This window comes from Orcinus orca, chromosome 13, assembly GCF_937001465.1.
Source record: "Orcinus orca chromosome 13, mOrcOrc1.1, whole genome shotgun sequence".
Lineage (NCBI taxonomy): Eukaryota > Metazoa > Chordata > Mammalia > Artiodactyla > Delphinidae > Orcinus > Orcinus orca.
Window position 1 is genome coordinate 32,984,031 of NC_064571.1, and position 15,755 is coordinate 32,999,785.

Consider the following 15,755-nt stretch of genomic DNA (forward strand, 5'->3'; position numbering starts at 1 on the left):
CTAAGTGACAGTATTTGGACTTTCACAGACAAGATCTTGACTTTTGTTCATCAGTAGGCCCTTTTTTCAGCTGTGTTTTTGTGCCTTACACAGAGTCCTTAGCAGTGAGGAGTAGAGAAGTATTCCTGTCTTCAGGAAGTTTATAAAAGAATATAACTTGAAAACATGCTACCAGTATAAGATAAAATATCATTAAGTGGTAGAGTATATTGAATATTTTGAATGTTTAAAGATGGGAGTATAATAAAGAGAGCTATTGGGAAATGATTTTCAGAAAGGCTTGAGAGGACTTAATAACTGAGTTAACATTTAGGTTATTCTCCTTAGTGTCATCATTGCTTCATCCTGTTCATGTAGGGAAGAATTTTAATCCTGGTTATTTCCAAATCCCTTTACGAGAGGGATAACTTCTGCGGTTAGCAGATCATTTAGTAGCTTCTGTTACGCTCCAGCATGTGGAGTCACAAGATGTACAGTCAGATGGATGCCCTCAGGCCAGGCACAGAAACCCCTCGGAAGCCAGTCTGCACTGCAGGAGGCAGGTAGTGCAGTGGCTGGAGCCTGTCAGTGTAACGTGCTGCTGTGTTTATGTCATGCCCTGAGGTTCCCCTCGTGAGTTTTCAGGCCAAGGTAAAAGACGCCCTACCTGCCCTTGCCTTTGGCTTCAGCACCGGTCTTAGTTGTTACTGAGACATTCATCCTTTGTGGAATATGGTTCTGAGACAGGCTTTTATTCACCTCTTCATTCCTTGCCACTTTCTCCTGCTCAGTTTCAGGCAGTACACCCTGCAGCCCAGCAACCAGCGATCGCTCAGCTCCCCGTGGTAGCCCAAGGAAGCTCTCAACAGCAGCTGATACAGAGCTTCTACCAGCAGCAGCAGCTGGCCACAACCCTGCATCAACAACAGCTGCTGACTCAGCAGGCTGCCTTGCAGCAGAAGACCGCAGTGGTAGCCCTACAGCAGGCCCAGGCACAGCCAGCCACAGCCCCCCAGCCAGCCCCTGCCCAGGAGCCAGCGGTGAGAATCAACCAGAAGAGGAGCACGCAGTGAGGGCTAGGGAAAGGGTGGGAAAGAGGCCGCAGCAGCTGGTGTGGCACGGCTGCTCCCCGCCCTGGTGGTGAAGATATTTGATCTTTTCCCGATACATCCAGGAAAAGGATGAGGTATACTCTAGAAGCTTAAGGTTTTAGAAAAATGATTCTAGGTTGCTGATGGACAAATGAACTTGTTTACAAGACACAAATAGACTCACAGCCATAGAAAACAAACTTATGGTTACCGAAGGGGAAGGGAGCGGGGAGGCATAAATTAGGAGTATGGGATTAATAGACGATGAACTTTCTTATTTCTCACTCTAATATTAGGCTGGCAGAAAGAGCTGTTCATTGTCTCTGTCAGTGCCAGTGTCAAGCAGTCAAAGCCCTAGGTAGGGTTAGAGCCAATCCCTTTCCCGTCTTCAGGGGGCAGTTTGACCACTGTGGCCTTCCCAGTCTCGGGAGGTTCGTGTAGGCCTCCACCTGTACCCTGAGTCCTGACAGTCTTGTGTTTATTCTTTGTCTTGGATGATATTACTGGCCACCTAAATAAGTCTACTATGCAGCACCCTTCCAGGGCCGCTTGCTGAGACCATTTGTCGTGGCCTGATCCCCCTCTGGGCACCAGAGCATCTGACTGTTGTTTGAGCCATCTTGTCAGTTTAGAAATTCGGCATGTTCATTTCTAGATACTGGCTGAGTATAGAATCAAGACCTCTACATGCTCTTCTGATTGACCTCTACAGGTACATCCTCAGGCACATCATACTTTGACCTTTAATGAGTGCCTTTAATGAGTACTCACAGAGTGACAGTAATAGAAAATTTTATAATGATAGAAAAAGGCATTTTACATACCCAGCTGACAGAGTATCACAGCTACTCTCTTATTCCCAGGGAAGCCCAACCACTAGAAGAACGAAGGAAAAGTAAGAAACTATCTTTCTGAGGATTGATTTCTAATAGAGTTTTGTCACTCATCTTAAACCAGAAAAGCTACATCCCTTCAAAAGGAAGCAGTGCCGTAAATAGATTGTCTTCTTTAAGTCTCAGCTAAATGTGTGTTCAGTGTCTTTACACCTTCGTTTCTGAAACAGCTTGGTCTTCCTGCAGGCGTTTGGTAGACAGCTACTCTCTGTATTTTTAACAAGCGACAAAGTTCCTCTTGTTAATGGAAAAAGAGTTTTTAAAAAAATTATTGTATCATGTAGCTAGTTGAAATCTTATTTTGTCCAGTCCTCATTTAATGGAATTAGAAACTGAGGCCCAGGCTAGAAAGGGAACGCCCAAGACACGCAGACTGATAGCACCAGAGCTGGGGCATGAACTGAAGAATCCTGATCTGTGTTCAAGGATAATAACAATGATCGTTCAGGGTGAGGACGCGATCATCTACCACTGACTATACACTTCTTATGGGGTCCCCCTCTTCTGACCCTGGACAAAAGTATCCACTTCCTTGGGAATGAACTGTGATCCTTCTCCATGTTCCTTGAATGAAAAAATACTTTGAGCACTTTGTTCAGGGGTAGGTGGTTGAGGGCACAGAGAAGGAACGAGAACAGAACGTGCTTCAGCCAGGAGCCAGAGAACCTCCCAGCTTTGACCCTTCCCTTTCTCCGGTGACCCTTTGTAGGACTTTGCTAGAGAAGCAAGTAATTGAATGTAAAGTATACCCTGCAGCCATCTCACAGCAATTCTGCAAAGGGAGGATGGCCATACCCCACAGATGTTTATTGCAGTCTTAATAATAGCCACAAGCATGGAAGCAACCTAACTCGTTCCAACATCTCACCTGTGCAGCCATTAAAAATCATGGTTATAGGGACTTCCCTGGTGGGCCAGTGGTTAACAATCCGCCTTCCAATGCAGAGGACGTGGGTTCAATCCCTGGTCGGGGAACTAAGATCCCACATGCTGCGGGGCAACTAACCCTGCGTGCCACAACTACTGAGCCAGCACGCCACAACTAGAGAACCTGCGAGCTCTGGAGCCCACACGCCATAACTAGAGAGCCTGCGTGCCGCAACTACTGAGCCCATGCACCCCGAAGCCCATGCGCCACAACTAGAGAGAAGCCTGCACACTACAACTAGAGAGAAACCTGCACGGCGCAACGAAGAGCCCGTGCACCACAATGAAAAATCCCACATGCCGCAACTAAGACCTGACACAGCCAAAAATAAATAAATATTAAAAGAAAACAAAAACAATCAACTATATTTCAATAAAAATAAATTAATTTTTAAAAATCATGATCATAAAAGTCTGTACAATAGTATGGAAACTCTCATGAGGTAGTGTTAGAGGAGAGATGAGATTATGGGACAAGTATGTACTTGAAATAGACTTAAATATAAGAAACCAGAAAGATAAGAACAGTTGTATTAGAGTAGTGGAATGGAAGTCCGGGTGGTTTTTCTCCCCTAGTATATATCCTTACATTTCTTGATGTTATTATACTCCTTTTATAGTTACATATTTTGTTTTTAAAAAATCTTTGGCAAGATAGGCATTTGAGTCTACCTTGCTTCTTCTCCCCCTGTGGTCTGTTTCTCCCTCCTCCCCCTTCCCAATCCCATTTTTGGATGAGGAGGCATCATGGTGCAGAAAAGGGTCCTGGGCGATAGTCAAGAGACATGGATTCTGCCCTCAATTGACCGTGTGACCTTGAGTGAGCACTTAGCCTTAGGGTGCCTTGGTCTGGTCTCTTCTAAAATGAGGGAGTTGGAATCCATGTTCTCTAAGGTCTTCTTTGACTCTTCATTCTGAGTTTCTGATTGGAAATAAAACTGCTTGACAGGGTTGTTGTGGGGAGTGGCTGAATGGGTGGCAGCCAGTTTGAATTGGTAGCTGTGATAAAACAAGGTGTCCTCATGATGGAAGCATCTGTTCTTTGGTGTGCTGCATACAGAGAATAGGCAGAAGGAAGGGAAAACGTTCTCCAGGTAGTCTGGACTCTTCAAAATAAAGGGCCTCAACAGTTAAGTGCCCTTTTCAGTGTAGTGAATGTCTTAAACTGCAAGAAATAAGCAAATCTAGTTCTGTCCTTAAATCCCTTCTCGCCCCTATGGGTACTGGCTTTAGGCTGGCTGTTGCAGATGCACTTCTGGACCCCTGAGGAAGTTGTGGAGCTGGAACTCTGGTCTTCTTCCCAGAGCACTTTGCTTCTCACTCAGAGATGCAGTCAGCTGCTTTACCCTTTGACTTTAATTTGATAGGAATTAGAACCTTATATTGTATCATTCATTCGATTGGTGAGTGGTTGTGTACTCTCACATGTACGTAGCCTGCCTCAATAAAATTAAAGTCTGAGTCAATATAGGTACAGAAACTCCCAGGCTGTCAGCATCCTGACCCAAGTAGCTGGACACTCTAGTTTCCTAAATCTCTTCATCTTTGAAGACACAGAATGTGAGAACCAATTTGCAGCGTGGAGGGGCAGCTCCAATCTGAGATGAAGGACCGGAGGGAAGGGATGGTTCAATACCTGAGGCATTTAATATTCTGAGTTCCTTTATTTCTGGATTGACAGTTAAGAAAAGGGTTAGGTGGCCTTCTTAATATTAATTTTTGTTCATTTTCTTGACATAGAGCTTTGTAGATCAAGACTTATGCTTAAAGACTCACTATGTGGCCACAAGGATGTTCCCACCAGTTTGTTTTTCTGTGGTGACAGTGTGTCCTGCCTTCCTTCTGAAAAAGACCTATATGTCAAGAGGCCTCGTATTATTAGATCAGTCATCATCAAGGGCTTTTACATTTTTTTCTTCTCTTTTACTGTATTCTCTACATGGTTCTTCAGTGCCATTTCCAAACTGAAGATGGGAACAGGATAATCCCACTGCTCCAATGCTGTACATTTTCTCAGGGGTTGCCACAGAAACAGAATCCTGTAAGACCCATCCTATCAATGAAATAGAGTGTTAACAACAAAAGCAAAAAAGTGCTGCCATTTATTAATCACAGTGAGATTCTGTCTCATTTAACTAGTAGTCTGGGCTCTGTCAGAAAGGGATCTCTTAGCAGAAATCACTCAGCTCAAATGTGTTTTAGCTAGAGGTGTGCCTTCATTGGCTTGTAACTGTGCCAGTAGAATGCTTAAAGGCTGCCCTGTGGAGGCATTCTGAATGAGTTCCTAAAGCAGAAAGTGGTCCTTTAGGAAACTCTCTAGGTCTTTAAAGCTAGGACTAGCTTCTGCAGTCTTTGATCTGGGTCGAGTTACATATGGTTACCCTGTATATTATTGCCGATGAAGATTGAAATTTATATATAAGCACCAGGTAAGTACCATGCTGGTATCAGTCTCAAGGCTGCACCTCAGATCGTCAAAGCCTTGTTTTTTTCTTTCTGGGTGTTCTTGATAAACTGAGCTATTTGAGCCATATGTTAGCTCTCACATGGCATTTTTGTTATGCTCGTCTGCTTATTTGTTTTTCCTTTCCCTTTTTTTTTTTTAACGCTTTTGTCTCTCTTCCTAGCAGATTCAGGCCCCCATAAGACAACAGCCAAAGGTTCAGACAACCCCACCTCCTACCATCCAGGGGCAGAAACTCGGATCTCTCACTCCTCCATCGTCCCCCAAGGCCCAGCGTGCTGGGCACAGGCGGATTCTCAGCGACGTGACCCACAGCGCAGTCTTTGGGGTCCCTGCCAGCAAATCAACCCAGCTGCTCCAAGCAGCTGCAGCTGAGGCCAGTCTCAATAAGTCCAAGTATGTACTGCTTTTGTGGGCAAGGGCTGCTGGGGAACATTGCTGTGTGATTTTTGCATGTGTATGTAGTTGTGTGTAGATGTATATGTAGGGGTGAGTGTCTGTGTTTATTGAGAACTGAATTTTCCTGTAGATCAGACTGATCTTAAGAAATAATTTCCTACTTGCCTCACAGTTTCCTGTCTGTCTTCCATCCCATACTGTATCATGTGTTTTCTAAATTCTTGATCTGATCAAATCTCTCCATGCTGATAACATTTCATTGGCTCCCCATTGCCTGTAGAATAATATCTGAACCGACTGGTTAACAGACCAAGGACTATTATATCACATTGGTGGAACTGCCACTCTCCTCCTGGTCCACTTAGGAAATGCTTATTTATTCATCAAGATCCATGTTGGAGGTTATATTTTCTTTGACCCTTCCTCTGGTATCATATATAATTTTGTATGAACCCTTTTTTGAGCATGTATCACACTGTATTATCATTATTTATTTGTATGTTTAGCGGACCTAGCCTGCAAGTTCATCCACAGCAAGCACGGTGGCTTAATCAACCTTTGTAAATCCGGTGACAGGCTCTGTGCCTGACATCAAGTAGATTGCAGTGAGTGTTTGTTGCGTAAATGCAGTGTCAGGCTCTCAGCTTTCTTGGAACCATATACGGAAGTTAAAAATCTTTAAATTGAGTCATTAGCTAAATGCAAAGGGCATCAAGAGGGACTTTAGAAGAAAATCAGGTGATGATACCCAGGGGCTCAAGATGGTGGTAAATGTCTTTGTTGCTCTTTAACTGTGATGGTGTCCACTGATGCTGGATCCTGACAGATGCGAGGCAGCCGGAATAGGCGGCAGCCCCTCTGGAGCTGTTGTGAATGTTACAGTGGTCACCACAGGATGCACGAGCCTAAGAACAGGTGGCTTTGGGATCCTGAATTGAAAGAACTTGCAGATGAGACCAAAAATCTAAGCAAGAGGTTAAAGATGTAGTGGGAGACAGTGAATCACAAAAGAAAGGGAGATGTTTGTTTCACACAGTGGAAAGGGCATCTTTGGAAACTGTTCCATTGCTACGGGAAGCCCTTTTAGAAACATACTGTAGAAAATAATGGTTTGACTTATAAAATAATTTGCTCTTGAAACAAAGAGTAAATAGGTTGACGCTTTTCAACCTTGATATGTCTTTTTATTTCGTGGGGGTGGGAACCTACCTAGGTCTGCAACCACCACTCCTTCAGGCTCCCCTCGGGCCTCCCAGCAAAACGTTTATAATCCTTCAGAAGGTTCTACATGGAATCCCTTTGATGACGACAATTTCTCCAAACTCACAGCTGAAGAACTGCTGAACAAGGACTTTGCCAAGCTGGGGGAAGGTGAGTAATTGGTGTCTTTTTGTGATTAACTCTAGAGGGGTACGCATGTGAAAATGTAGGCTTGGGTCTTTCTTTCCTTCAAAGACTTGATTTTGAAGTATATGCACAAATCAGCCTGTATCTTTACTAGGGCACCGAAGTCTCTTCATCCTTAGGAAATCCTGGTCTGTTGTGGGTGGCAGCAAGGAGAGTGGGAAACTTTTAGGTAAGATTTGGTAGCATAGATCAGGATGATAGTGTCAAGCATGTTCACTCCTTGGAGGAATGTGATGGTACCTTGTCCTAAGTGGGTTTATTATCCCAGAAAGTCGTAGCTGCTTACCCACGAGAGTGTGCCCTCATGTAGACACTGAATGTCTACATGAGTGTGCCCTCATGTAGACACTGAATCTTCATGATCAGAATTCTCTATTACTGTTGACTGACCCTGGAGCGGAGATCAAATAAACAGAAGGTACCATTTCTACCCTCAAATCCACAGTCTAATTTGGAAGGCAAGATAACCACTCACAGACACACATACACCTTGGAAAACAACAGCACACACCCTGGGAAAATTCTACAGTATGATACAGTTCAAGAAAAGTACCTCAGTGTAGACAAAAGCACAGGGTAAAGGAATGATCAGAACGGAGTGAATGATACGAACTTTGACCAAACATTTTAGCTTTATAATTTTATAGACATCTTTTAAAAATCCATACACTTCTTGCCTTTTTTTTTCTTCATAGGGCATAAGATTTAACTTTCTTTGACATTTATTGTCAGTTTGTTTCATCGTTACGTATGCCAGTTATTGTTCTAGACTGTAAACAGAAATACCTTCATGTGCTGTTGAAAACTAGTATTTTGCACCTGATTAAGTGACTCCCAAGTTTTAAAATTCTTGTATCTATTTTTAGTAATTTCCTGTCACTGTTCTTGTTGTTCAACTGTTGGCTTTTACATTAAGCCATTGTCATTGTGCCTGTCCCTCATAGCATCTCACTACTGCCGTCTGTCTTCTCTTTTGCTCTCATAACTACTTTCAACATGGAAAACAGATCATCAAACTCATTAGAATGATGTAGAGATAAATCGATTCAGAGTGAAGGCTGGAGGCATTGTGCTTTGAGTAATGTCCTCAAGCTTTAGAGCTTTAGACTTCCTTTCTTTCCTCAGCTGTTTCTCAGTTACTGCAGTGACCAGACAAGGACCTTTGAATAGCCAAGGTGTTGCCATAATGCAGTAAAATGAGTCAAGTCTAGATGTCGGTTTGGAGGGAGCCCTTCACCCCTGGCCTGTGTGTGCATCATGGGATTCTGCTGGGATGAACCGAGTGGTATTTTGTCCCTCCAGGCAAACATCCTGAGAAGCTTGGAGGCTCAGCTGAGAGTTTGATCCCAGGCTTTCAACCAAGCCAAGGTGATACTTTTGCCGCTTCCTCATTTTCTGCTGGAACTGGTTAGTATGGCGAACACCTGAAACTCAAGACTCACTGTTGTGACCTTCCCACTGGTTTCCAGTCCACAGATAACCCTAGCATGGCAGTGAGCCCCAGATCCTGGTGGTAACATAGTTTTCTTCATTCTGAAGATTTCCTATAAAAAGATCGGGATAAAAAAAGATCTAGAATCACTTTGAATTAGAATGGCAGGGTGATCTGGCAGTAATATACAGGATTTGTTCTCTCAAGTCCACATACATGTTTTTCAGCAAATATTTCTAAATTTCAGGAACATTACTCTGTTAATCTCTTGTAATTGCTTAGGTTCTTTGGAATGACTTGAGGAGTTCTAAGAATTAGATGCTCTATCCTATATCTGAGTCTCTTCTATGCTGTGTTTTTGTGCATGTGTGTGTGTGCTTATGGGGACAGGGAGATATCTTTTTATTTTTATTTTTTTCTGAAGAAGTTTTATTGTGCACAGAGGGGAAGGGCTCAGTCCTTCTTGGCTGCTGCCTTCCTCATGGCGGCCAGGACATTGCTCAGCTCCTCTCTCTTCCTCTTGGCACAGATGTGTCCCCCCACCCTTTTCTTGATGAACTTGAAGGCCCGCTTGTCCTTGGAGACCTTGAGCAGCTCCATGGCCCGCCGTTCGTAAGAGGCGAAGCCGCACACCTCCTGGATCATGTCCCGCACAAACTCGGTGCGCTTGGTGAGGGGCCCGTGGCAGCGGCTGCGCCTCGGCTTGCTCACGTTCTCGGCCACCTTGTGGCTCCTGTTGAGGCCCACAGCCATGGGGTAGCGCAGAGCCATGGCTGCTGCTCTTTAATGGCTGCTGTGGCGGAAGCGAGATACCTTTTTAAATGAGTCGTTTAAAAAAATTCTAGAAGTAATTATAAAAACCTAATTAATATACATATTTAGTAATTTATAGAAGAGCATAGAGAAGAAAGTTAAGAGCCCCATGATCTCACCCCTGAGAAATTAGCATAGCAATACCATTTGGATGTCTGTTAGTGGCATTTAACCTTTTTAGGGTCACAGATATCTTTGTGAATCTAAGGGAAGTTACAGATCTTCTCTTTCACAAAAATACATGTGTCCACAATTTTGTGCACAATTTTCAGCCTCCGTTTATGACTCTAAGTAAGGTACATTTTTATAGTCATATTTTAAAGCCTAATTTTTTTTGCTTACAAAATTTGGCATCTTTCCCCCATATCATTAAAGAAGCTCCTCGAATATAACTTTTAAAATATCTACATTAAATTCCTTTATGTGGATGCATCCTAATGTATTTAACCAGGTACCTCTTTTTTAAACATTAATTTGATGTCAGTGTTTTACTGTTATAAATTCCTCAGCAATGGATGTGAGGTTTTGAATATGTTCTTTGTAGGATATGGAATTTGATATCCTTCAAAATTGATCTTTTTAATTATATTGATTAATTTCTGCTTTTAATTTTTCATATTCTTCCTGCTTTCTTTGGGTGTATCAGTATTTTTCTAACCTCGTAAATTTATTTCTGATTAGAACTTTGGCTGTTATTCCATAACATTTGCTATGTAACGCTCTATTTATTTATTTATTTATTTATTTAATTTTTGGCTGCGTCGGGTCTTAGTTGTGGTACTCGGAATCTTCCTTGCAGCATGTGGGATCCTCCGCTGTGGTGCGTGGGCTCCTCGCTATGGTGTTCAGGCTTCTCTCTAGTTGTGGTGCGTGGGCTCAGTAGTTGCGGCGTGTAGGCTCTGTAGTTGTGGTGCAGGGCTCCATAGCACGTGGGCTCTGTAGTTTCAGCATGCGGGCTCTGTAGTTATGGCCCACATGCTCAGTAGTTGCAGCTCGTGGGCTTCGTTGCCCCACGGCATGTGGGATCTTAGTTCCCCGACCAGGGATCCAACCCGTGTCCCCTGTATTGGGAGGTGGATTCTTAACCACTGGACCACCAGGGAAGTCCCTGTAATGCTCTCTTATTCTCATTCTTTTCTGGATGTTTTTAAATTTTAAATTTTAAGTTTTGATTTCTTTACCCTAGAGTTATTTAGGATATATTTTCATTGCATTGTGATAATATGGCCTCTGCAGTATTTTCTCTTGGGTATTATGCAGGAGTTTGTTATTCATTCTGTAAACGTTCTATGGGAGTTAGTAGTTTCCACTTCAATAAATACTAATCTACAACATGATTTTTAATGGAAGAACAATAACATTGTATTTAACATCCCCTTTGATTAATACTTAGGTTGTTACTAATTTTCACCACATAAACATTCTTGAAGCCAAATTTTTATTCATATCCTTTAAAATTTCTTTAAGATAGCTTTTAGGGGATTATTTGCTAAAGATATGTGTAATTAAGGCTTTTGGTGCGTATTTCCAAATTGCCCTCCAAGAATGCTATACAAATTTTATTTCAGTCAACAGTGAATGAGTAATTTTCACCTGTTTTTCCCAGACAGACCAGCTCAGAGGCTGTAGACAGAGGACATTGTTTACTGGCCATTTTTATTTCTTTTGGGATTGGTGTTGTTCATGTCCTTTTTTTTTTTTTTAATGTGCTGTGTTTATTTTGTTCTTATTAATATGTAAGAGCTCTTCATGTGTCATATTGTAAACTTTTCTCCCAGTTTGTCATTTGTCCTATGCAAGTATTATCTTATCTGACCCTCTCAACAACCCTCCGAGGTTGCCACATCATCCCCACATCAGTTATGGTTGAGGTAACTGAGCACAGGCTAGTCTCTTTCCCAGGGTCACATAGCTAGTAAGTGGCAGAGCTGGGACACCGACCCTCTGGCTCTAGAACTTCCTCTCTCAGGTTTTCTGCCTCATAATAAGGCAAATTTAATAATAATGTCCTAGAAAATCATCTATAGTTTCAAATTTTTTTTAATAAAATAGAAGAATACATTTAAATCTTTTATAATATTTTCTTTGCATACATCAATTTTATTGTATGTATTTGTGTTTCTCTTTTTCTTGGTAATTCTAGCTAGAGATTTGCTATTTTATTACCTTTCAAAGACAACTCTATAGAACTACTCTTTTTCTGTTGTCTAATTCTTTATCTTTTGCCTTTATCTTTTTGATTACAGTTCCCTATTTTTCTTAGGTTCACTTTTGCTGATTTCAAGAACACATAGTAAATTTTTTTTTAATTCTTTAAAAAAAAGTATTTAGAGTTTTTCTCTCAATATAACAGTGATTTTCATCTGGCATGAGAGTGGGGAGGGAGGCTAATTATAATTTCCAGGAAGACTTTTTCACAGAGAATCTACTATTCTCTTGCCTCTTTCTTGCTCCAGTTGCCCACCCCACCCCAGCCTTTGAGGATTACACTGTTACTGAGAGTGCTTTCTAATAGCTGTGTGTTTCCCTTGTAAGAAAAAACTCATGTTTTAACCATATCCCATAAGTCTTCATATGATGTTCTCATTGTTAATATTTTGGAACAGGCATTGGAATTATTTGGAAGGTGTGTTTTTTAATATTAAATAGTGAAAATTTTTTGTGTGTTATTTTTTATTTTTAGCTTTGTTCTCTGGTCTATATAATTTTTAATTTTTTTTTTTTTTTTTTGCGGTATATGGCCCTCTCACTGTTGTGGCCTCTCCTGTCGCGGAGCACAGGCTCTGGACGTGCAGGCTCAACGGCCATGGCTCACAGGCCCAGCCGCTCCGCGGCATGTGGGACCCTCTCAGACCGGGGCACGAACCCGTGTCCCCTGCATTGGCAGGTGGACTCTCAACCACTGTGCCACCAGGGAAGCCCTAATTTTTAAATTTATTGGTATTTTGGTCTGGTTGAAAGTGCTTAAAGTTGGATATGCCAAATAGTTGACTAAATATACCAAATGTATAAAGCATTGGTCATTGTCCTTGAGATAAAATGTCACAATGATGACTAGTTATGGTGCTGGGTAGGATATAGTTTCCCTGGAAAGGGGGTCATGGAATAAGCCCTAGGAGGGTCTTCTTTGATGCTGAATCCCAGCGTTTAGTACAGTGCTTGGCTCAGTACACATTTGTTGAATGAAGGAAAGGAGTCGCTTTTTGCCAAAGGATAGGAGCTTGGATTCACCGATGTTAATAACAGATGTCCCTAATCATTTTCCATCCACTTCCAGTTTTAATGCCTAATTCTTTCTTATCATACATTTTATGTTTTGTTTTTTGTCTGTATGAACTATTTTTTAAAGAGTTGTTTTTTGCTTTTATTTTTGCCTCTTCTCCCCGTAATGCTTAACTTTGAAGGTTGTAAATGGCAGTATTTTTTTTAATGGCCCAGCCATTAGAAAACACATATTTGAGTAGTTAGGACAGTAATACCTGCAAACATATGTTGAGTACATGCTGCGTGCTAAGCCCACTGGGTAAGTGCTTTTATGCACATTATCTCCAGTGATCCCTCACAACAGCCCATGAGAGGCTAAGTGACCTGCCCAAGGTCATAGGTGGGGAATGACAGAGTAGAAATTTGTCCCTGGGCAGCCCAGCGCAGAAGCTGTAGTTATAACCACATCTCAGAAATCTTATAAATCAGTGACACTAAGCTTTTACAGGCATTACAAAACATCTTCGTATTTTCCTCAATTTATCCAGCACTTTTCTATGAACGTTTGGTATTTTCCCTTCATTTGCATTTGTGGTGTGAATGAAGAGGAATCTTCATTCTTTACAAATGAAATAAAATTATATCTAAATCCCAGAAATTAGTGTGTCCTCACTGTATGAAGTTCAGGGTGGTACCATTTTCTCCAAGTTTTCTAATCAAGCTCAGACCGTTCACTGATTTGAAACCTTCTAACTAACCAAGAGAGGAGAGAAGCAGGAAATTTGGTGATGAGCTGGGGAGGATGACACAAGGGTTATCCTTAACATTTTTATGGTAAAAGCTGCAAAAATGTTGCTAAACTGTGTTCATACATTAGAGGAGGAACAGGCAGACAATTAAAACTTGACATTGTGCCTCTTTATTTAAAATACAGTAAGTCCCCTACATATGAACGAGTTCCGTTCCAAGAGCACATTCGTAAATCCGGTTTGTTCATAAGTCCAATTTGTTCGTAAGTCCACCAAAGTTGGCCTAGGTACCCAACTAGCACAGTCAGCTATATAATACTGTACTGTAATAGGTTTATAATACTTTTCACACAAATGATACATAAAAAACAAACACAAAAAATAAAGAAAACATTTTTAATCTTACAATACAGTACCCTGGAAAGTACAGTAGTACAGTACAACAGCTGGCATACAGGGGCTGGCATCTAGTGAACAGGCAAGAAGAGTTACTGACTGGAGGAGGGAGAGGAGGTGGGAGATGGTAGAGCTGAAGGATCGTTAGCAATAGGAGATGAGGGCAAGCTGCACATGACAATGTACACCAGACGCGTGAACTAACTTACGTGATTGGACATAGGAACGCATGTTCACATCTTTGAACGTTCTCAACTTGAAGGTCATATGTAGGGGACTTACTGTATTTTTCTGTTGATAAATTATATACATTAATTTGCTAAAACCCCAAGGAAGCAAGATTGAAAAACTCATGACCCCATTCCAAGAGGAAAGCATTACTAACATTTAACAATATTTATGTCCATAGTTTTATTTCTTTGTACATACTTTTTTCAAACATGAATTATACTATACATTCAATTTCATAATTTGTTCTTTTTCTTTTAATATATTTCATTGTATCTCATTTTAAAATATTTCAGAGACTAAGAGCAGTGATTTTAACCCTTCTCTTCCTCCACAGACCTTTAAAGAAGCTTAGTTAAAAGCCCACTTGAATGATATTCTTACAATGACAAAATTATAGAGACTGGGACAGGAGTAAGGAGTGGGTGTGACTATAAAGGAGTACAAGGAAGTTCTTTTGTTTGATGGAATAGTTGTGTATCATTGTTTTGGTGCTTAGGCTAATTTATACATACTGTCAAATGGCAAGGAACTATAAACACACACACACAAATGTGAGTACATGTGAAAACTGAATAGAGTTTAGTTAACAGAATTGCCCTGATGTCAGTGATATTGAACTATGGTTGTATAAGAATTCACCACTGGGGGAAGCTGGTTGAAGGGTTCACAGAGTTCTATGTACTGCAACTTCCTATGATTCTACAATTACTTGAAAATTAAAAGGTTTTTTTTAATCCACTTTATAAAGGCTAAATTAGATTTTAATTCAGGAACTAACTCATTATTAAAATGCAAGGTAAAGAATGGTAAAGACGGAGCGAGGAGACCTGTGTTTTGATCCTGGGTCTGCTGGTGGACCTCTGTCTAGTCTCTTAACTTCTGGGCTTCACTTTTTTTTCGGGAAAATAAGAAAATTATGGTAGAAAGTGCTGAGATCCCTTCAGGCTCTGATATTCCATAGGGTATATAGATTTCTGTAAATCTGTAAGTTTGCCAAATATAGGATGAATGCCAATAGTATGGTAGATGTAGTCCAAAGGTTAGGGTTTATCTAACCTTCCAATAGGGAAGAAATCTGTTTCTGTCTCTTTCTGTCTACCTAGCACTACATTTGACATATGGTGATAGAATAGGACTCAGTCCCTAAAGGACCTCAAGAGGGAAATGGGCACATAGGAAGTACCTATACACATATTCTAAGTTACAAAATAGACAAAGTTTGTTTACCTACCAAAATGTGTAATAAGGATAGTAGTAATTGCAGTAGGAATTCTGAAAGAGATTACTATAGACTGCAGTATCCAAGGAAGACGTGGAATTTCAGTTGTACGACTATCCTACTTTTACCATTAATTGCATCTCAGACTACGTTGCAAGGACCAGATTGTACATCTTAGACATACTTTGCTATTACATTGAATTATATCCACTCATATTTCTTTATTCTGCCTCTAAATTTAGACTTACTCTATAATTTGAGTTGGGTTAATAGATGGTAAGTACATCTGGATTTACTTGATGTTTTCTGCTTTTCTCTTTTTTTCTCTCTCTTCTTGACCCTTCCTTCCCCTCCAACCAATTCCAGCTGAAAAAAGGAAGGGTGGGCAGACTGTGGATTCTAGCCTTCCTCTTCTAAGTGTATCTGATCCTTTCATTCCTCTTCAAGTACCTGATGCACCAGGTAGGTAAATAAAACTGATCTGAAGTTAAGTTACATCCCAGGGCTTCTTGAGAGTTCTGTTTTAAACACTCCAGGAAAAGGACCTGAAT

General features: G+C 41.1%; 2 protein-coding genes across 20 annotated transcripts in view; one reads left to right on the plus strand and one right to left on the minus strand.

The window, feature by feature from the left end:
* AAK1 (AP2 associated kinase 1) overlaps window positions 1–15,755 on the plus strand; it is a 174,856-nt gene that overhangs the window by 115,466 nt on the left and 43,635 nt on the right. For 9 of the 19 annotated variants that reach the window (XR_007471077.1, XM_033400419.2, XM_049696388.1 and 6 more), the window contains 5 exons: window positions 771–1,019; window positions 5,518–5,750; window positions 6,967–7,124; window positions 8,463–8,567; window positions 15,571–15,666. Coding sequence is in view for 18 of the 19 variants with exons in the window: in XM_033400419.2 (XP_033256310.1) it covers window positions 771–1,019; window positions 5,518–5,750; window positions 6,967–7,124; window positions 8,463–8,567; window positions 15,571–15,666 (841 nt within the window). In the remaining variant the exon portion in view is untranslated. The remainder of the gene's footprint in view (window positions 1–770; window positions 1,020–5,517; window positions 5,751–6,966; window positions 7,125–8,462; window positions 8,568–15,570; window positions 15,667–15,755) is intronic. The other 10 variants (XM_049696385.1, XM_004277026.4, XM_049696387.1 and 7 more) reach the window with 6 other exon arrangements.
* Window positions 8,992–9,391, minus strand: LOC101276957 (60S ribosomal protein L36-like). The gene has a single exon (XM_033400427.2). The coding sequence runs from the start codon at window positions 9,361–9,363 to the stop codon at window positions 9,046–9,048; it is 318 nt and encodes a 105-aa protein (XP_033256318.1). The 5' UTR covers window positions 9,364–9,391; the 3' UTR covers window positions 8,992–9,045.

Excerpts from the sequence above, each read along its gene's own strand:
- LOC101276957 (XM_033400427.2), bottom strand. The coding sequence starts at position 9,363 with ATGGCTCTGCGCTACCCCATGGCTGTGGGCCTCAACAGGAGCCACAAG.